Source organism: Oncorhynchus kisutch, linkage group LG14 (assembly GCF_002021735.2).
Source record: "Oncorhynchus kisutch isolate 150728-3 linkage group LG14, Okis_V2, whole genome shotgun sequence".
In the NCBI taxonomy this organism is placed as follows: Eukaryota; Metazoa; Chordata; class Actinopteri; order Salmoniformes; family Salmonidae; genus Oncorhynchus; species Oncorhynchus kisutch.
This window is the reverse complement of record NC_034187.2, coordinates 78988985-79011091: the sequence shown is the minus strand read 5'-3', so window position 1 is coordinate 79011091 and position 22107 is coordinate 78988985. Positions and strand designations below refer to the sequence as shown.

Sequence of the window (22107 nt, the reverse complement as noted above, 5' to 3'; positions counted from 1 at the left end):
AAAAATGTCTGCAGCATTGAAGGTTCCCAAGAATACAGTGGCCTCCATCATTCTTAAATGGAAGAAGTTTGGAACCCCCAAGACTCTTCCTAGACTTAGCAATCAGGGGAGAAAGGCCTTGGTCAGGGAGGTGAACAAGAACCCGATGATCCCTCTGACAGAACTGCAACTGAGATGGGAGAACCTTCCAGAAGGACAACCATCTCTGCAGCACTCCACCAATCAGGCCTTTTTGGTAGAGTGGCCAGACGGAAGCCACTCCTCAGTAAAAGGTACATGACAGCCTGCTGGGAGTTTTCCGAAAGGGACTTAATTGACTCTTAGGCCATAAGAAACAAGATTATCTGGTCTGATGAAACCAAGATTGAACTCTTTGGCCTGAATGCAAAGCATCACGTCTGGAGGAAACCTGGCACCATCCCTACGGTGAAGCATGTTGGTGGCAGCATCATGCTGTGGAGATGTTTTTCAGCGGCAGGAACTAGGAGACTAGTCAGGATCAAGGGCCTGATGTTCTTTACCATTGGCCATCAGACTTGCCACCAATGCTCCTTATAGGACACATCACTGCACTCTATACGGATCTGTAAACTGGTCATCTCTGTGTACCCATCGCAAGACCCACTGTTTGATTCTCATTTATAAAATCCTCTTTGGCCTCACTCTCCCTCTATCTGAGATATCTACTGCAGCCCTCATCCTCCACATACAACACCTGTTCTGCCAGTCACATTCTGTTAAAGGTCCCCAAAGCACACACACATCCCTGGGTCGCTCCTCTTTTCAGTTCACTGCAGCTAGCGACTGGAACGACCTGCAAAAAACACTCAAACTGGACAGTTTTATCTCCCATCTCTTCATTCAAAGACTCAATCATGGAGACTCTTACTGACAGTTGTGACATTGCTCATTCTGATAGTTCTTAATTTATTTTAATTTTATTTTTGGAGTTGTGTATAGCCTGTTGCTTAGCATTATTAAGTATTGCTGCACTGTTGGAGCCTGTAACATAAGCATTTTGCTGCACCTGCATATACTGATAAATATGTATACGCGACCAATAGTATTTTTATTTTTTAAGGAATATTACTGTTTTATCAGGCAGCAACAAAAATGAAGTCAACAAATGTAATCGCTGAATTCACGTTATGTTTGCTATTTCACGCAGCAACAGAATAGAAAGCAGCTAGACAAATGATTTTATATTGGAATTTCGCATTGTTTCATTTGAGAGATGTCATTCATGCAAAGTAGGCATGCTCATTGATCAAACTGACCTGAAGTATTGGTTTGCATATTTTTGTAGTTCACATCACGGGTCACTGAAAAGGGTAGGCGAGACTCAATTCATCTGATCTTGTTTAATTATGTGGGCCTAATTCATATAATGCATGTCATAACTAGATGCCCAACGATTCGAGCCAAGTCTCCTCATCCAACCTCTGGTGCTCTTTCCCCACCCCAAAATGTTCAGTCGCAACTTGTGTCCTACACCTGTCTGTCCATCGCGCATACACAATAGCTTGTCTGCTCCATAGCAAACTGCTCTATCCATGTTGATTGGTAATTTCATGTCGAACTAAGGTAAAAAAAAAAAGAAAATGTTGGGGGTTCGAACCAGCTCAGGACTTTATTTTCAAGTCCAGCCAGAGCCCGGACTTGAATCCGATCGATCATCTCTGGAGAAACCTGAAAATGGCTGCGCAGCGATGCTCTCCATCCAACCTGACAGAACTTGAGAGGATCTACAGAGAAGAACGGGAGAAACTCCCCAAATACAGGTGTGCCAAGCTGGTAGCATTATACCCAAGAAGACTTAAGGCTGTAATCTCTTCAACAAAGTTCTGAGTAAAGGGTCTGAACACTTATGTAAACGTGATATTTAAGTTTTTTTTATTTGTAATACATTTGCAAAAAAAAACATCTGAAAACCTGTTTTAGTTTTGTCATTATGGGATATTTTGGGTAGATTGATGAGGAATAAAAACTATTCAATCCATTTTAGAATAACGGTGTAACGTAACATGGGGAAAGAAAAAGGGTCTGAATACTTTCCGAATGCTCTGTCTATACAGTAACAATGCTCTGTCTATACAGTAACAATGCTCTGTCTATACAGTAACAATGCTCTGTCTATACAGTAACAATGCTCTGTCTATACAGTAACAATGCTCTGTCTATACAGTAACAATGCTCTGTCTATACAGTAACAATGCTCTGTCTATACAGTAACAATGCTCTGTCTATACAGTAACAGGCAAAGGCATCTACTCATTGAAGGGCTTTTCTTTATTTTTACTATTTTTCTACATTGCAGAATAATATCAAAGACATCAAAACTATAAAATAACACATATAATCATGTAGTAACCAGCTGGCACATGCAGATGAAGACGGAAGTTTAGATACACTTAGGTTGGAGTCATTAAAACTCGTTTTTCAACCACTCCACAAATGTTTTGTTAACAAACTATAGTTTTGGCAAGTCGATTAGGACATCTACTTGGTGCATGACACGTCTTTTTCCAACAAATGTTTACAGTCAGATTATTTCACTTATAATTCACTGTATCACAATTCCAGTGGGTCAGAAGTTTACATACACTAAGTTGACTGTGCCTTTAAACAGTTTGGAAAATTCCAGAAAATGTCATGGCTTTAGAAGCTTCTGATAGGCTAATTGACATCATTTGAGTCAATTGGAGGTATACCTGTGGATGTATTTCAAGGCCTACCTTCAAACTCAGTGCCTCTTTGCTTGACATCATGGGAAAATCAAAAGAAATCAGCCAAGACCTCAGGAAACAAATTGTAGACCTCCACAAGTCTGGTTCATCCTTGGGAGCAATTTCCAAAGACCTGAAGGTACCATGTTCATCTGTACAAACAATAGTACACAACTATCATACCGCTCAGGAAGGAGACGTGTTCGGTCTCCTAGAGATGAACGTACTTTGGTGTGAGAAGTGCAAATCAATCCCAGAACAACAGCAAAGGACCTTGTGAAGATGCTGGAGGAAACGGGTACAAAAGTATCTATATCCACAGTAAAACGAGTCCTGTATTGACATAACCTGAAAGGCCGCTCAGCACGGAAGAAGCCACTGCTCCAAAACCGCCATAAAAAAGCCAGACTATGGTTTGCAACAGGACATGGTGACAAAGATTGTACTTTTTGGAGAAATGTCCTCTGGTCTGATGAAACAAAAATAGAACTGTTTGGCCATAATGACAATTGTTATGTTTGGAAGAAAAAGGGGGAGGCTTGCAGGCCGAAGAACACCATCCCATCCGTGAAGCACGGGGGTGGCAGCATCATGTTGTGGGGTACTTTGCTGCAGGAGGGACTGGTGCACTTAACAAAATAGATGGCATCATGAGGCAGGAAAATGATGTGGATATATTGAAGCAACATCTCAAGACATCAGTTGGGAAGTTAAAGCTTGGTCACAAATGGGTCTTCCAAAGCATATTTCCAAAGTTGTGGCAAAATGGCTTAAGGACAACAAAGTCAAGGTATTGGAGTGGCCATCACAAAGCCCTGACCTCAATCCTACATTTGTGGGCAGAACTGAAAAAGCGTGTGCGAGCAAGGATGCCTACAAACTTGACTCAGTTACACCAGCTCTGTCGGAAGGAATGGGCCAAAATTCCCCCAACTTATTGTGGGAAGCTTGTGGAAGGCCACCCTGAACTTTTGACCCAAGTTAAACAATTTAAAGGCAATGCTACCAAATACTAATTGAGTGTATGTAAACTTCTGACCCACTGGGAATGTGATGAAAGAAATAAAGCTGAAATAAATGATTCTCGCTACTATTATTCTGACATTTCACATTCTTAAAATAAAGTAGTGATCCTAACTGACCTAGGACTGGGAATTTTTACTACGATTAAAATGTCAGGAATTGTGAAAATCTGAGTTTAAATGTATTTGGCTGAGGTAAACTTCCGACTTCAACTGTACCACCCCTCACACCATACCATTCTCCATCCCTCTCACAGTTGTCTCCCGTACTTGACATACTTCTGTACATTATCATTAAGTACAATGCTTTTTAGATTCTGAGAAAGGTTGGTTACCAAAAAGACTGAGTGTACAAAACACACTATTTCCATGACAGACTGACCAGGTGAATCCAGGTGAAAGCTACATAAATCTGTGTAGATGAAGGGGAGGAGACAGGTTAAAGAAGGATTTTTAAGCCTTGAGACAAGGATTGTGCATGTGTGCCAATCAGAGGTTGAATGGGCCAGACAAAAGTTTTAAGTGCCTCTGAACAGGGTATGGTAATATATGGCATTTAGCAGACACTTTTATCCAAAGCGACTTAAAGTCATGCATGCATACATTTTAAGTATGGATTGTCCCAGGAAACGAACCCACTACCCTGGTGTTACAAACGGCAAGCTCTACCAACTGAGCTACAAAGGACCATGGTAGGTCACAGGAGGTCGGTGGCACCTTAATTCGGGAGGACGGGTTCGTGGTAATGGCTGGAGTAGAATCAGTGGAATGGTATCAAATACATGGTACCATCCCATTCACTTCTTTCTAGCCATTATTATGAGCCATCCTCCCTTCAGCAGCCTCCACTGTAGTAGGTGCAAGGTACACTGGTTTGAGTGTGTCAAGAACTGCAGCGCTGCTGGGTTTTTCACACTCAACAGTTTCCCATGTGTAACAATAATGGTCCACCACCCAAAGGACATCCAGCCAATTTGACACAACTGTGGGAAGCAGTCAACATGGGCCAGCATCCCCGTGGAATGCTTTCGACACCCTGTAGAATAAATGAGGCTATTCTGATATGAAGGTGTTCCTAGTGTTTTGTACACTCAGTACACCGTACTCGTCAGAAGTTTGGACACACCTATTCATTGCAGGGTTTTTCTTAAATTTTACATTGTAGAATAATAGTGAAGACATCAAAACTATGAAATAACACATATGGAATCATGTAGTAACCAAAAAAAGTGTTAAACAAATATATATTTTTTTCATGTTTGAGATTTTTCAAAGTAGCCACTCTTTGCCTTGACGACAGCTTTGCACTCAAACTGAGTGTTGGAGTGTGCCCCTGCATATTAAAAAACAAGAACATCGTGCCGTCTGGTTTGCTTAATATAAGGAATTTGAAATTATTTATACTTTAACTTTGTATTTTAATATATATACAGTATATTTTAAATTATTCAACAGAACAATAAAAAACACAGCAAAAGTAAGTACTACTACAAAAGGTAAATCTGTCACGACTTCCGCCGAAGTTGGCTCTCCTGCCTATTCGGGCGGTGCTCGGCGGTCGTTGTCGCCGTCCTACTAGCCACCACCGATCCCTTTTCCGTTTGTCTGTTGGTTTTGTCTTATTAGTTTCACCTGTGTGTATTTTAGTTTAATAACGTCCTTATATGTAGTAGGTTGTCCCGCCCTTGTTTTGTGCGGGATTGTTTTTGTATTCATGTCATTTGGTGTAGTACTTGTGTTTTATTCTCCGGTCTATTTTGATACTGTGTTGGATTATTCACCCTGTGTGTTGGATTATTCACCCTGTGTGTTGGATTATTCACCCGGGGTGTTGGATTATTCCACCCTGTGTGTTGGATTATTCACCCTGTGTGTTGGGTTATTCACCCTGTGTGTTGGGTTATTCACCCTGTGTGTTGGATTATTCACCCTGTGTGTTGGATTATTCACCCTGTGTGTTGGATTATTCACCCTGTGTGTTGGGTTATTCACCCTGTGTGTTGGATTATTCACCCTGTGTGTTGGGTTATTCACCCTGTATGTTGGATTATTCACCCTGTGTGTTGGGTTATTCACCCTGTGTGTTGGGTTGACCGTGTTTTTTGTGCGCCGGAGAATAAACTGTTCGAATCACTGAAACCTGCTCTCTGCTCCTGATTCCACCCACCTTGATAAAACGTGACAAAATCAACCATCAACCATCAACCACTTGACCCATTCCAGGGTCAAGTGGGAAAGGGATCTCCATAATAAAAGGTCAGGGTGTCACAAACATCATGCCAGAAGGCTTCTAATTTAGAACACTGCCAAGTAGAGTTCCACATGTAGAAATATACATTTACTTTTGATACTTAAGTATATTTAACTTGACCAAATACTTAGACTTTTAAGTAGTATTTAACTGGATGACTTTCACTGGAGTCTCTTTCTATTAAGGTATCTTTAAATTTACTCAAGTATGACATTTGGGTACTTTTTCAACGTGTGTGTGTGGCAACAAGGTAAATTATAGAATTTTGAAAAACTACATAAACATTTGATTGGGTAGAAAAATGTGTAATTGAAACTCAGTTTCTATTATTAAATCTCATGAGTGGATTAGAAAATGAAACAGTAAAACAAATGTAAGATAATATTAGATCAGTGTTTCCCAAACTCTGTCCTGGGGATCCCCTCGGTGTGCCTTTTTGGTTATGTCCTAGCACTACACAGCTGATTAAAATAATCAATTGATTTCAAAGATTAACAAACCATACAATTCTACACATGAAAACTACGTTTAACAATTTTCCCTAAACATGTTACAAAAACGAATTTAGTGGAAGAACTGTGCAGATGAAAACTTTGGTAACAGAATTACAGTAAACAGAATTACAGTAAACAGAATGTCATGTTTTTATGCAAATAAGTTTTCCAAAAACCCTTTAACTCTTAAATATCTGCTCCCAATTCAAAGTCAAAGAGGTCTGCAGAAAGAATGGGGTATATGTCAACTATGATATGGCACCTTGAGTTTGAACTACAGTCAGTGAAGTGGATTTACACGCGGTAACAGAATTACGGTAACGGAATTATATCACGGGTCCCTAATTTGTGCTACACAGAAATGCATAATTATGGATATGAATGTCATTCTCCTCATGTTTCACAAGTTTGCATGTCACAGCACAGCTTCAGTAGATTAGAGTACAGCACAGCTTCAGTAGATTAGAGTACACCGCAGTACAGCACAGCTTCAGTAGATTAGAGTACAGTGCAGTACAGCACAGCTTCAGTAGATTAGAGTACAGCGCAGTACAGCACAGCTTCAGTAGATTAGAGTACAGTGCAGTACAGCACAGCTTCAGTAGATTAGAGTACAGTGCAGCACAGCTTCAGTAGATTAGAGTACAGCACAGCTTCAGCTTCAGTAGATTAGAGTACAGCACAGCTTCAGCTTCAGTAGATTAGAGTACAGCACAGCTTCAGCTTCAGTAGATTAGAGTACAGCGCAGTACAGCTTCAGTAGATTAGAGTACAGCACAGCTTCAGCTTCAGTAGATTAGAGTACAGCACAGCTTCAGCTTCAGTAGATTAGAGTACAGCACAGCTTCAGCTTCAGTAGATTAGAGTACAGCACAGCTTCAGCTTCAGTAGATTAGAGTACAGTGCAGTACAGCACAGCTTCAGTAGATTAGAGTACAGCGCAGTACAGCTTCAGTAGATTAGAGTACAGCACAGCTTCAGCTTCAGTAGATTAGAGTACAGCACAGCTTCAGTAGATTAGAGTACAGCACAGCTTCAGCTTCAGTAGATTAGAGTACAGCACAGCTTCAGCTTCAGTAGATTAGAGTACAGCACAGCTTCAGCTTCAGTAGATTAGAGTACAGCACAGCTTCAGCTTCAGTAGATTAGAGTACAGCACAGCTTCAGCAGATTAGAGTAACCGCTAATCTATAACTTCTCTTCTTTTAATAATAAACAGTACATATACAAAGCATTCACCGAGCACTATCAAAACAAACAAGTAAACAAAACCACGTTGTAACACTGTCGTTGGTAAGGCAGCACAGGAGCACTGGGGTCGATCACCATGGAGACAGAGAGACGCGTTGCACCGCAGCCGGCTCTGGGGGTGGGTCTGACGGAGCCAGATGCACACTGGGATATTGTACGTTCTACCTGCTTGGGTGACAAATGATGTTCATGGGTCACTTCAAAAACAGGGAGGGAGAAAGTAGTGAAAATGTTCTCAAAGTGAATTAAAAGGAGTTATTATTAGCCTGTGCCAGTCAGATTACCATCATGGGGAACTGGACTTCTTATTTTCCTTGTAGGGGAAACCTGTGGTTAGGACAGAAATGTAATGTTAAAAAGCAACTGCCCCTAAAAAACAACTTCTCCTTTAGAAAACAGCATATGTGGCATCGATATTAGTCAGAAACATTTCTTCTACTTTTAAAAACTGACGTGACACCCACATCAAACCACACCCCTAAACCAAGCCACACCCCGAAATCAAACCCCGAAACCAAGCCACACCCCGAAACCAAGCCACACCCCGAAACCACTGAACCAAGCCACACCCTGAAATCAAGCCACACCCCTAAACCAGGCCACACCCCTAAACCAGGCCACACCCCTAAACCAGGCCACGTTTGAACTCAGTCATGGCTGCTAGCATTTTTTAATGAACCAAATCTAAAAGGAGGCCAAACCAGAATGTTCAGCCAACCTTTAAGATTCTGCATCATTTAAGGCAGACACTGGGCACTCAAGCTGAAAAACAATGGTCTGGTCCAGAAACAAACCCTAGAGTGCAATACAAAAATCTGCCCAGGAGTCTTTGCTGAGCGCGAGAACCTTTCAGCAAACCTTTCTAATACAGTCTGTTGGTGACTTTCGGTGTCATGACAATTACAAAAAGAGAATTAAAAAAAATAAAAACAATATAGGGATGAGGTAGGTAGTTGGATGGACTATTTACAGATGGGTTATGTACAGCAGCAGCAATCGGTTAGCTGCTCAGATACAGGTACACAAGCTGCTCTGACAGCTGATGCTTAAAGTTAGTGAGGGAGATATAAGTCTCCAACTTCAGCGATTTTTGCAGTTCATTCCAGTCATTGGCAGCTGAGAACTGGAAGGAGAGGCTGCCAAAATAGGTGTTGGCTTTGGGGATGACCAGTGAGATATACCTGCTGGAGCGCGTGCTACGGGTGGGTGTTGTTATGTTGACCAGTGAGCTGAGGTAAGGCGGGAGCTTTACCTAGCAGAGTTGTAGATGACCTGGAGCCAGTGGGTCTGGTGACGAATACGTAGCGAGGGCCAGCCGACGAGAGCATACAATTCGCAATGGTGGGTGGTATATGAGGCTTTGGTGACAAAACAGATGGAACTGTGACAGACTGCATCCAGTTTGCTGAGTAGAGTGCTGGAGGCTATTTTGTAAATTACATCGCCGATGTAATTGACAAAATAAGCTGTGAACTTGCAGTAGATGTTTACATACACACGCAGGTCTCCATAAGTTAGTGTTATCTAGAATGCTATCAGTGACAATCTCAACAGGGAATCTGTATTTACACTGAAAATAGCGCAAAAAGAGAGGGGGTGGGGCATGTAATCAGTAATGGCATACTCGCAACAGTATTGTGTTTTGTCTGTAATAGTAGCTATAGTCTGTTGTTTTGTCTGTAATGGTAGTAAACCGAACAATGATGGTTCAATGCCCTCTTGTCCAGGTGTTTTAGACATCAGGAAGCAATCTGTGAGTTTGTTTACTGGACTTCAGCACTGAAGACTGATTGTGGCATTCCAGCTGTTGTTGGTTGGCTAGCTAGCTACTTCACCCCACGTTGACAGTTGAAGACTGATTGTGGCATTCCAGCTGTTGTTGGTTGGCTAGCTAGCTACTTCACCCCACGTTGACAGTTGAAGACTGATTGAGACATTCCAGCTGTTGTTGGTTGGCTAGCTAGCTACTTCACCCCATGTTGACAGTTGAAGACTGATTGTGGCATTCCAGCTGTTGTTGGTTGGCTAGCTAGCTACTTCACCCCACGTTGACAGTTGTACGTTCTAGTGACAATAACATGGTAAACCATTTGTCAGACATCAGAACACTCAAGAGGCAAAGCACAGGCCCAAAGCATTGGGAGTGGCTAACAAGCTGTGGCATGGTTTGAAAACCTACATGGAGCAGAAAACAGCTCGCTGAATTGCAAAGATTTAAATATTTATTTATTTATTAAAGTTTTTTTTCTTCTCCCATAAACAAACAAACAAAAAATAAATGAAATATTGTACAGCATAAAAACATTGAGCATCACATCCAGACATATCCTCAAACATAGCACACATACACAGCTCACAAGCTCCAGTACAGAACTAAATGGGTTCACAAGCTCCAGTACAGAACTAAATGGGTTCACAAGCTCCAGTACAGAACTAAATGGGTTCACAAGCTCCAGTACAGAACTAAATGGGTTCACAAGCATAAGTCATCACCTTCCAGTCTTAGAAACAACATGACCAATAAAACACGTCCAACTTCTAGACTTGTCATTTCTTCCAGTGATCCCAGCAAGCATGTGTTCATAAGATGTTACCTCCAACATTGATTCTATCCACTGTTTCAGAGTAGGAGTTGCATGACACTTCCAAATTCTAAGGATTACTCTAACTGCTATAACCATACCAACAGTGATCAGTGCAAATTCCTCATTTGTTACATTAAGTAACTCTGTTTTATCACCCAAGAGACATATTCTCTGTGAAACTGGAATTGTTAACCCCAACCATTCCTCCAGATATTTCAAAACGCCCAAACAGAAAAGGACTACTGTACATTCACATATTATGTGTAAAAATGTCCCAGGGTCTTTTTTGGCATTTCCAACACAGAGAACTGTTGGTCAGACCCCTGTTATGAAGCCTTGTTGGGGTCCAATAAAACCTATGTAGTATCTTATATTGAGTAAGTTTCCCCCTGGCTTCCCTTTCCTTCCCCTCTCTGAGCTGGACAAGATCTTCAACCAAGCATCATCCTCAATTTCACACTTAAGGTCCATTTGCCATATTATTCTGAGGTTTTTACAGTCTACTCTGCAGATGACTATATATTGAGTAAAAACAAAATGGCTGCTTTGTGTTTGGGTAATTCGAAATACTCCGCTATTGGGTTCTTTCCTGGATTTGGTTCCCTCCATTGTAAATACTTCCATTAATATCCCTCATCTCCCACATGTTTTATTACCAGATCTGAGTACGACATTAAAACCTCTCCATTATACAGATCACCTATAGTATGAATTCCTTTCATTACCCACTCTCTCCAGTATACAGACTTCTTTCCTATCCGTAGCCTAGGATTGTGCCACAATGATGAGTATCCTTGTTTTAGATGTGAAATTCCACATATACTCTGTACTGTTCTCCACACCTCTTTTGAGTGTAGGAAAATTGGGTTGGGAGTTGACAGACCTCTCCCCTGTCAGACTATGTGACAGAGAATCAATCAACAGACCTCTCCCCTGTCAGACTATGTGACAGAGAATCAATCAACAGACCTCTCCCCTGTCAGACTATGCGACAGAGAATCAATCAACAGACCTCTCCCCTGTCAGACTATGTGACAGAGAATCAATCAACAGACCTCTCCCCTGTCAGACTATGTGACAGAGAATCAACAGACCTCTCCCCTGTCAGACTATGTGACAGAGAATCAACAGATCTCTCCCCTGTCAGACTATGTGACAGAGAATCAACAGACCTCTCCCCTGTCAGACTATGTGACAGAGAATCAATCAACAGACCTCTCCCCTGTCAGACTATGTGACAGAGTATCAACAGACCTCTCCCCTGTCAGACTATGTGACAGAGTATCAACAGACCTCTCCCCTGTCAGACTATGTGACAGAGTATCAACAGACCTCTCCCCTGTCAGACTATGTGACAGAGAATCAACAGACCTCTCCCCTGTCAGACTATGTGACAGAGAATCAACAGACCTCTCCCCTGTCAGACTATGTGACAGAGAATCAACAGACCTCTCCCCTGTCAGACTATGTGACAGAGAATCAACAGACCTCTCCCCTGTCAGACTATGTGACAGAGAATCAACAGACCTCTCCCCTGTCAGACTATGTGACAGAGAATCAGCAGACCTCTCCCCTGTCAGACTATGTGACAGAGAATCAACAGACCTCTCCCCTGTCAGACTATGTGACAGAGAATCAACAGACCTCTCCCCTGTCAGACTACGTGACAGAGTATCAACAGACCTCTCCCCTGTCAGACTATGTGACAGAGAATCAACAGACCTCTCCCCTGTCAGACTATGTGACAGAGAATCAACAGACCTCTCCCCTGTCAGACTATGTGAAGGGGTGAAAGGATAACTTGGTTCCCGTTCTATTCAATCCAAGCCAGCATCCCCTTTGACCCAATGCTTAAACCAATTCAGCAATTTCAAATGAAAACTTGTACAATTTAACATCTGGTAAAGCCAAGCCTCCTACATCCATTGGTGAGCTTCTTCCTATTAATCCTGTTTTTTGTCCAATAAGCATTCATTTATCATATTGTTTAAAATACCAGTCTGGTATATTCATAGGTAACATTGCAGAAATATACAGTGCCTTTGGAAAGCATTCAGACTGCTTGTCTTTTTCCACATTTTGTTACGTTACAGCCTTATTTTAAAATGGATTAAATCGCCCCCCCCCCCCCCCCTCATTAACCTAGATACAATATCCCATAATGACAAAGAAAAAAGGTTTTTAGAAAAATTTGATAATTTATTAAAATCACATTTACCTAAGTATTCTGACCCTTTATTCAGTACTTTGTTGAAGCACCTTTGGCAGCGATTACAGCCTAGAGTCTTCTTGGGTATGACGCTACAACCTTGGCACACCTGTATTTGGGGAGTTTCTCCCATTCTTCTCTGGAGATCCTCTCAAGCTCTGTCAGGTTGGAAGGGGGGCATTGCGGCACAGCTATTTCCAGGTCTTTCCAGAGATGTTTGATTGGTTTCAAGTCCGGGCTCTGGCTGGGCCACTCAAGGACATTCAGAGACTTGTCCCAAAGCCACTCCTGCGTTGTCTTGGCTGTGTGCTTAGTGTCGTTGTCCTGTTGGAAGAGGTCCTGAGCTCTCTGGAGCTGGTTTTCATCAAGGATCTCTCTGAACTTTCTCCGTTCATCTTTAGTCTCCCAGTCCCTGCCACTGAAAAACACCCCGACAGCATGATGCTGCCACCAACATGCTTCACTGTAGGGATGGTGCCAGGTTTCCTCCAGATGTGACGCTTGGTATTCAGGCCATAGAGTTCAATCTTGGTTTCATCAGACCAGAGAATCTTGTTTCTCATGGTTTGGGAGTCTTTAGTTGCCTTTAAGGCAAACTCCAAACACGCTGTCATGTGCCTTTTACTGAGGAGTGTCTTCCGTCTGGCCACTCTAACATAAAGGCCTGATTGGGGGAGTGCTGCACAGATGGTTATCCTTCTGGAAGGTTCTCCCATCTCCACAGAGGAACTCTGGAGCCCTGTCAGAGTGACCATCGGGTTCTTGGTCACCTCCCTGACCAAGGCACTTCTCCCACGATTGCTCAGTTTGGCTGTGAGGCCAGCTCTAGAAAGAGTCTTGGGGGTTCCAAACAGCTTCCATTTAAGAATGATGGAGGTCACTGTGTTCTTGGGGACCTTCAATGCTGCAGACATTTTTTGGTACCCTTCCCCAGATCTGTGCCTCGACACAATCCTGTCTCTGAGTTCTAAGGCCAAATCCTTCAACCTCATGGCTTGGTTTTTGCTCTGACATGCACTGTCAACTGTGGGACCTTACCTTATATAGACAGGTGTGTGTCTTTCCAAATCATGTCCAATCAATTGCATTTACCACAGGTGTACTCCAATCAAGTTGTGGAAACATCTCAAGGATGATCAATGGAAACAGGATGCACCTGAGCTCAATTTTGAGTCTCATAGCAAAGAGTCTGAATACTGACGTAAATAAGGTATCTCTGGTTTTTATTTTTAAGAAATTTGCACAAAAAAATAAAAACCTGTTTTTGCTTTGTCATTATCAGTTATTGTGTGTAGATTGCTGAGGATTTAAAAAAATATTGAATCCATTTTTAATCCATCTGTAACGTAACAAAATGTGGAAAAAGTCAAGGGGTCTGAATACTTTCCAACGGCACTGTAATTAAATTGTGGGATCACAACCATTTTAATCATGTTGATATTTCCCCATAAAATAAAGTTTTATATTTTCCCATTTTAAAAAAAATCTCGACTAGTAGTGGCAATTTTTTTTTGCCATATCACTTCCTCCAAATTTTTACTCAATTTAATACCCAAATATGTCATCCCAGTAGGAACACATTTTAAATTAAAATGAGGTAAGAGTGACATACGACAGTAATTGGCATTGCTTCCGACTTATTCCAATTCATTTTGTAGCCTGACATACTAGAATAGGATTCAATAGAAGTAAGTAATGGTACTTACTGAAGAGGATCAGAGATCAGCAGTAGAATATCATCTGCATACATAGGCAGCTTGTGTTCTTTTCCTCCTTCATGTACACCCCTGATTTCTGGATCTGTTCTTATCATTGTCGTAAGAGGCTCTAAAACTATGGTAAACAAGAGAGGGGAGAGTGAGCAACCCTGCCTTGTGCGTTTAGAAAGACTTTTAAAAAAAAGAGACATAATTCCATTGGTAAGTACTGTTGTTTTAGGATTGGAATAGAGGACCCCTACCCCTTTACCAAAGTCAGGTCCAAAACCCAATTTTCCTAGGGTTCTTAAGAGGAAAGCCCACTCTACCCTATCAAATTACTTTTCAGCATCCGTGGGAACTATATTTGAGCGGTTTAACAACATGAAATGTAGGAGCCTCCTCATATTATCAGTTGAGGTCCTGTTCTTAAATCAGTCCTACTAGGTCACTATGTATGATATTAGGTAGTGCCTTCTCTAAGCGTATCGCTTAGGAGGCTGATAGCTCTAAAATTCATAGATTCTGTAGTATCTCTATCCTTTTTAGGGGTCAGCAATATCAAAGCCTCATTATTTTTTTATTTTTTTTATTTTACCTTTATTTAACTAGGCAAGTCAGTTAAGAACAAATTCTTATTTTCAATGACGGCCTAGGAACGGTGGGTTAACTGCCTGTTCAGGGGTAGAACGACAGATTTGTACCTTGTCAGCTCGGGGATTTGAACATGAAACCTTTCGGTTACTAGTCCAACGCTCTAACCACTAGGCTACCTGCCGTCCCTACACTCTAACCACTAGGCTACCTGCCGTCCCTACACTCTAACCACTAGGCTACCCTGCCGCCCCTACACTCTAACCACTAGGCTACCCTGCCGCCCCTACACTCTAACCACTAGGCTACCCTGCCGCCCCTACACTCTAACCACTAGGCTACCTGCCGTCCCTACACTCTAACCACTAGGCTACCCTGCCGCCCCACACTCTAACCACTAGGCTACCCTGCCGCCCCTACACTCTAACCACTAGGCTACCCTGCCGCCCCTACACTCTAACCACTAGGCTACCCTGCCGCCCCTACACTCTAACCACTAGGCTACCCTGCCGCCCCTACCCTCTAACCACTAGGCTACCCTGCCACCTCTACACTCTAACCACTAGGCTACCCTGCCGCCCCTACGCTCTAACCACTAGGCTACCCTGCCGCCCCTACACTCTAACCGCTAGGCTACCCTGCCGCCCGGTGTCTGGAAGGAGACGTTTTTAATGCTTCCTGGTAAACCACTGTCAACACAGGTACAATACAGGTGACTTCCCTGCTTTCATAAATAAAATGGCGGCTCTAAACTCCTATTTTGTTATAGTTCAGTCCAGGTCCTCTGATAATCCAGGTAACTCTATACCAGACCAAAAAAGTATCCATATCTATGGGGCTGAACAGGAGAATATATATAAATCTTCATAAAAACATTGAAACACACGGTTTATGTCTTTGCCCTTCTTAATTGCTGGGATAACGTTAGAAGTGTTTTGCATTTTTAGTTGTCTTGCTAGTAGCCTGCCTTTCTTCTCACCTCCCTCATTAATTAAAACTGGTCTAAACAGAGCACCTTCTGCCTTTCTTCTCACCTCCCTCATTAAAACTGGTCTAAACAGAGCACATTCTGCCTTTCTTCTCACCTCCCTCATTAAAACTGGTCTAAACAGAGCACATTCTGCCTTTCTTCTCACCTCCCTCATTAAAACGGGTCTAAACAGAGCATATTCTGCCTTTCTTCTCACCTCCCTCATTAAAACTGGTCTAAACAGAGCATATTCTGCCTTTCTTCTCACCTCCCTCATTAAAACTGATCTAAACAGAGCATATTCTGCCTTCTCACCTCCCTCATTAAAACGGGTCTAAACAGAGCATATTCTGCCTTTCTTCTCACCTCCCTCATTAAAACGGGTCTAAACAGAGCATAGTCTGTCTTTCTTATCACCTCCCTCATTAAAACGGGTCTAAACAGAGCATATTCTGCCTTTCTTCTCACCTCCCTCATTAAAACGGGTCTAAACAGAGCATATTCTGCCTTTCTTCTCACCTCCCTCATTAAAACGGGTCTAAACAGAGCATATTCTGCCCTTCTTCTCACCTCCCTCATTAAAACGGGTCTAAACAGAGCATATTCTGCCTTTCTTCTCACCTCCCTCATTAAAACTGGTCTAAACAGAGCATATTCTGCCTTTCTTATCACCTCCCTCATTAAAACGTTTCTTCTCAATGAGTCAATCATCACAGAACTGTCTTTGACGCTGCAGAAGAGAACCTGCAGTCTCAACTCAAAATACCTAACGATCCGTGAGGCGCTTGAAAGGCTAAATTAGCACACATAGGCTACCTTCATTTGTATTACAAACGGCATACAATTCAACGTGTATTTGACCTTGTCTCGTCTTCTTTATCTAGGCAATAATCTCTCTGCCTCCACGTTGTCCTCGAAAATTATTTTCTTTCCCTCCCAAGTAAAGTTCTTTTTGTTTCTTCGCAGTTGCAAACTTCTTCCTCTTCATTGACAGTTCCTTGGACAGGTCTGGTAAAAAAAGACAGCCGGCGGCCTTCCCACTGAACGCCACCCTTTGCTTTCTACGAACCTTGTTCCAGGTTGTAGATCGTTGGAAGCGCAGAAGAACCGTTCTCGGGGGCCCCATTCTCGCCAGGCATGGTTAAGCTGCAATGGGTTCGTTCAATTTCGAATTCGTTCCTGTCGTCAAATCCAAATCCTTCTGCCATAATTTTCTGCACACACGGGATTAGTTTGCTCAAATAGATCCTTCAGATTTCTCCGGGTTGACGTGTTTATCCATGTATTGGTGGGGGTATTCGGGAGGACTTGCTGTTGTTTGCTAATCGACGTGGCTTCTGTGAATACCGCGTGTTAGGCTTGAAGAAGTTTTCAGCGTGTCGACATTCCAACAATGCCACTTTAGCGAGATGTTTCAAAAAGTAAATTATTTTTTATATTAAACTGTACTTCAAGTCAAATATTTTAAGACAAAAATGAAAGTGTATGCCGTATTTACATGCAGGTATTAGGAGCTCTCTAACGTGCTGCCATCTTTTTCGGCGGTCCCACGTCAATTAAAAAAATTATAATATATATATCAATCAGATAAAGGTTGGTCATGCAAACAAATCACAGATTGAAAAATATTATTTGCAACATTTCTCATTAGCTGGCTAGCCAAATCACCAATTCAGAAATATAAAACAGAGCTGTTCTTCAAAATTGACACATTCCCGAATTAACAATTAACTAGTTAGTTTATTTTATTTTATGTCTAACCAACTGACGAGATCATCTGCTAGTGGCCTGTCAAAATCACACACTCGGCATTGCACACCTCAATGATTGAATTTAACATTCATATGAAAGCCATTTGTGGAACATTTCAACATAATTTGTTGAATAAATAAACGTTGTACTTACATTTCAGAAAATTGTTGTTTAGTTATTCTTCTAGCTAGAAAGAGTTCACAGAAGAAAAATCCGAATGAGAATGCTGAGATGTCATCACTCTACGTGTTACGTGACACAAAGATTATCCCCAATGAATGGAGAGAGCCAACTTTCATCTGAAGCCACATTTGTAGATTGTAACACATCTACAGGCAGACAAATTTTCTAAACAATCTGTAAGCACTTTTTAAATGCGCAAATGCACATTCCACAGTTGTAAATGTTAGGGATTTTGCTCACAAATCGTTCAACATTTGTTGACATTTTTATACTATTTGTGTGCTATGTTTAATATATTTACAGATCATGGATTTATTTGGGATATATGGTGAATATTTGTAAAATATCTTTACATATTCACGGATAATGGATTAATTTAAAATGTTTTAACATATTTACGGATTATGGTTTTATTTATGAAATATTTGTATATATATTCACAGATCCTAGTTTTATTTGTGAGTTATGTTGAATATATATGCATGGATCGTGGTAGACACAGAATAAAGAAACAAACCCCACTCCTCACACATAACACACAAAAGACTTGGTACAGAAGAAAAGACAACTTCCCCCAGTGGTGTAAAATACTAAGTAAAAATACTTTAAGTCGTACATAAGTCGTTTTTTTAAGTATTTTAAATATTTTTGACAACTTTTTATTACATTTTTCACTACATTCCTTAAGAAAATATGTACTTTTAACTCCCATACATTTTCCCTCTCACCCAAAATAACTTGTTATATTTCAAATGCTCAGGCAGGACATCAATGAGACCAAGCTGAGCAATATGGTCCAATTTATGTACCTATCAATATCACGCGTTGTCATCCCTACTGATCTGTCGGATTCACTCAAGATATCTGAGTGTTTGTGTGCCCCTCAAAATCTGTCTGGTAGTTAAACCGACCCTGGCTGATGTGGGCCAGAACTAACTGTTATCTGGGATGAATTGAGAGAAGTCCCCCATCCCTGAGCTAACTGTTATCTGGGATGAATTGAGAGAATTCCCCCAACCCTGAACTAACTGTTATCTGTGATGAATTGAGAGAATTCCCCCAACCCTGAACTAACTGTTATATGTGATGAATTGAGAGAATTCCCCCAACCCTGAACTAACTGTTATCTGGGCTGAATTGAGAGAACTCCCCCAACCCTGAACTAACTGTTATCTGGGCTGAATTGAGAGAACTCCCCCAACCCTGAATTAACTGTTATCTGTGCTGAATTGAGAGAAGTCCCCCAACCCTGAACTAACTGTTATCTGTGCTGAATTGAGAGAAGTCCCCCAACCCTGAACTAACTGTTATCTGTGCTGAATTGAGAGAATTCCCCCAACCCTGAACTAACTGTTATCTGTGATGAATTGAGAGAAGTTCCCCAACCCTGAATTAACTGTTATCTGTGATGAATTGAGAGAATTCCCCCAACCCTGCATTCTAGATAGGCCTGATACCTATTTGAGGTGTTCCATGGACCAGAGTAGAGAGACCTACTGACCTGCGTTACATGACAGGTTATATGACAACGGACTACTATCTCTCCATTAGAGACTTCCTGTAGTCATTATTTTGTCTGTGTCCCTCTATGTCCCAAATGACACCTATTCCCTACATAGTACACTCTTTTTTTAACCAGGGCTCCAGTCAAAAATAGTGCACAAAGTAGAGAATAGGTACCTTTTGGGACACATTCACAAATATATGACTACAGGAAGTCTCTAATGGAGAGATATTAGTCTGTAACAGGGTGCCATTCAGGAAGTATCCAACATGTCTGACTGATAATGATGGAAAGATGCTAAAGAAGAGAACAGAATAGGGGGAGGAGGGCTAGGGGGAGGAGAAGAGGAAACCCCTGTGATGTGTAAGAATATAAATGCTGGGGCATGAAGCATCAGTCTGACAAAACAAGTAGCCTACCAACTTCATCATCAGTCAGGAGCATCACTGGACCCAGAGCCTACAAACAATTAGCTGGAACATGAATTCTTCTACACGCTGTACGTCTGACGTCACACTAATCTGCCGTTCTCCCTGGTGGCATTTTTGTATTTTATCACTCACTTGTTCTCCTCTTCCCCTCCTTTCAGATCTCTCACTCCTCTCGGCGCTCGTGGTGTTAGTTAAGGGGAATCCAGTGCCCAGCGCGCTCTCTGAGCTCATGAACTCCGGATGGACCTCAGGAGAGGAGCTCGGGACAGACGGTGAAACGGGCGCGCCCCCGAAGTGGGAGAAAATGATCAAGATGCTCGTTCACGAGGTAACCACCTTGCGGAACCAACAGGTGAGTTGTTTTAGATGTGTTAACATTTTTGACCGTTATAGTTGAAAACAACAACAGGCCTACTAACATTGAACATAAAAAATTAAACCAATCTGAAAAATACAACTTTTATTCGTCCTTGTGTTGTAGTTTGTCAGTGGTGTAAAGTAAAAATATGTGAAAGTACTACTTCAGTAGTTTTTTGGGGTATCTGTACTTTACTTGACTATTTATGACAACTTTTGTTTCACTACATTCCTAAAGAAAAGCATATACTTTTTACTCCATACATTTAATTTCCCTGACGCCCAAAAGTACTTGTTACATGTTGAACACTTAGAAGGACAGGACAATTGTCCAATTCACACTTAAGAGAACATCCCTGTTCATCCCTACTGCCTCTTATCTCAACACAAATGCCTAATTTGTAAATTATGAATGTTGGAGAGTGCCCCTAGCTATCCGTAAAATAAAAGGAAACTAGAACATTGTGCCATCTGGTTTGCTTAAATATAAGTCATTTTAAACTATTTATACTTGTACTTGTACTTTTGATACTTAAATATATTTAAAACCAAATACTATTAGACTTTTACTCAAGTAGTATTACTTGAGTCATTTTCTATTAAGGTATCTTTACTTTTACTTAAGTATGACAATTGGGTACTTTTTCCACCTCTGTAGTTTGTGGAGGAGTTTCAGAAGCCCGTGGAAGAGATTTCATCGTTCTCACAGCACCAGGTCCCATCCACCCCCCCACACCTCTCCAAGACTCTTTGCTCCACCTCCAACAAGGTAAAGATGGAGATCAATGAATAAATGTCCCTCACCTGTAACTGGAATTCAGTCCAAATAATGAAGCCAAGATATTCCTTTTGTGATCCAAATGAAAAATCCCCTAACTGAAAAAGAGGCATTTAAATGGCAGAAGCAGATGGACTAGGTAGCAACATGCAGATATCTTTATTGGCTGACAGTCTGAGCCTTGTTCCTCGATGTCTTCCTTCTAGAATCTAGGCCCCGGGGAGTTGAAATAAAATGTGACTAATTGATTAATGGTGTTTGTTGTCCTCTCTCCTATAGGAGGCATGTCTGCAGGAGATCAGTCGGGGTCTGCAAGTGTACCAGCTTCTTCTTCAGCATGTTAAGGCTGAATACCCTCAATCAACCCTACTCCCCTCTGTCACACACCAGACCACTGTCCTGATAGGGCTGGTCAAAGACCAGGTATGTAATATAAAAGTGTTATATTATATTGGAATACTACTTAAATATCATTAAAAAAAGAAAAAATGTACTTTCATTGTGGTCCATGAAGCCGATTTCCCAGAATTTGATTAATTCAGATGCCTAAGGTTTAGCAGTCTTGTGGCACACAGATTGACCTAACGTAGTGTATCTCTCTCAAGATGAAGGTTGCTGAGGTAGTAGAGGACCTGTCTGCCAGTGAGAGGAAGCGTGTTCTGGGTGAGGTGTCTACGGGGACAGAGTGGGAGAGGAAGACCAGCGTTCACGCCATCCTTAGGGAACTACGTAACTTCCTGGTTGACACCAAGAGAGCCCTCCGCCGCATGGCAAAGAGGGGCAAAGACTTCCAGTAACCATGACAACACTGCTATGGGCATAGATGTGTTATATCAGGCATGGAACAGAAACTTGCAGTGTCTTATTCTCTAACACAACGGTTTCTTTTGATTTATTTATTGAATGTAATACTTGACTGAACTTGAAAATGATCAAAATATTTATGGTTGAGATGAAATGCATTTAATTAATTTATTTAATTTAATCAGATTCATTCATTTGATCTTGAGAAGCTTTGTGCCTCAGATTAAAAAAAATATATATTTTTTTTAAAGCAAAGAGTTATTTATTTCCATACAAATGGACTCTGAATGTATTTTTCTAATGATGATATGCTGTTGATGGATTTCAAGCACAGAATTAAATGCATCGCAAAATGCGTTACCAGTACATCAGTTACTACATGTTGGACACACTGTGATGTTGTGGATACAACTATGAATAATACATGGTCTCAAATAATATAGAAATGTGTTGCTCCTGTGTTGTTTATTTACTGAACATACAGTACCAGTCAAAGTTT

The 22107-nt window shown here is 41.4% G+C and overlaps 1 protein-coding gene and 1 long non-coding RNA gene across 4 annotated transcripts; one reads left to right on the top strand and one right to left on the bottom strand.

The window, feature by feature from the left end:
• Positions 1-7664: 7664 nt before the first annotated feature.
• Positions 7665-17869, bottom strand: LOC109880071 (uncharacterized). Of its 2 annotated transcripts, none has more exons than XR_002253631.2 (4): positions 17705-17869; positions 14245-14371; positions 8029-8071; positions 7665-7912 (listed from the first exon to the last, which is right to left on the bottom strand). It is a non-coding gene; the product is annotated as an uncharacterized LOC109880071 (long non-coding RNA). The 2 variants fall into 2 exon arrangements; XR_004202906.1 differs by lacking the exon at positions 17705-17869 and adding an exon at positions 16661-16832.
• Positions 16864-22107, top strand: LOC109880070 (interleukin-6). Of its 2 annotated transcripts, none has more exons than XM_020472300.2 (5): positions 16864-16954; positions 19828-20021; positions 20685-20795; positions 21084-21227; positions 21410-22107. In XM_020472300.2, the coding sequence occupies exons 1-5, from the start codon at positions 16951-16953 to the stop codon at positions 21599-21601; spliced, it is 645 nt and encodes a 214-aa protein (XP_020327889.1). In that variant the 5' UTR covers positions 16864-16950; the 3' UTR covers positions 21602-22107. The 2 variants fall into 2 exon arrangements, with proteins under 2 accessions (XP_020327889.1, XP_020327888.1); XM_020472299.1 differs by lacking the exon at positions 16864-16954 and adding an exon at positions 19642-19737.

What these genes read in the sequence shown, in the direction of transcription:
- LOC109880070 (XM_020472299.1), top strand. An exon ending in CCACCTTGCGGAACCAACAG is followed by an intron (nt 20,022 to 20,684) that starts GTGAGTTGTTTT and finishes CCACCTCTGTAG; the next exon opens with TTTGTGGAGGAGTTTCAGAA. An exon ending in TAGGGCTGGTCAAAGACCAG is followed by an intron (nt 21,228 to 21,409) that starts GTATGTAATATA and finishes ATCTCTCTCAAG; the next exon opens with ATGAAGGTTGCTGAGGTAGT.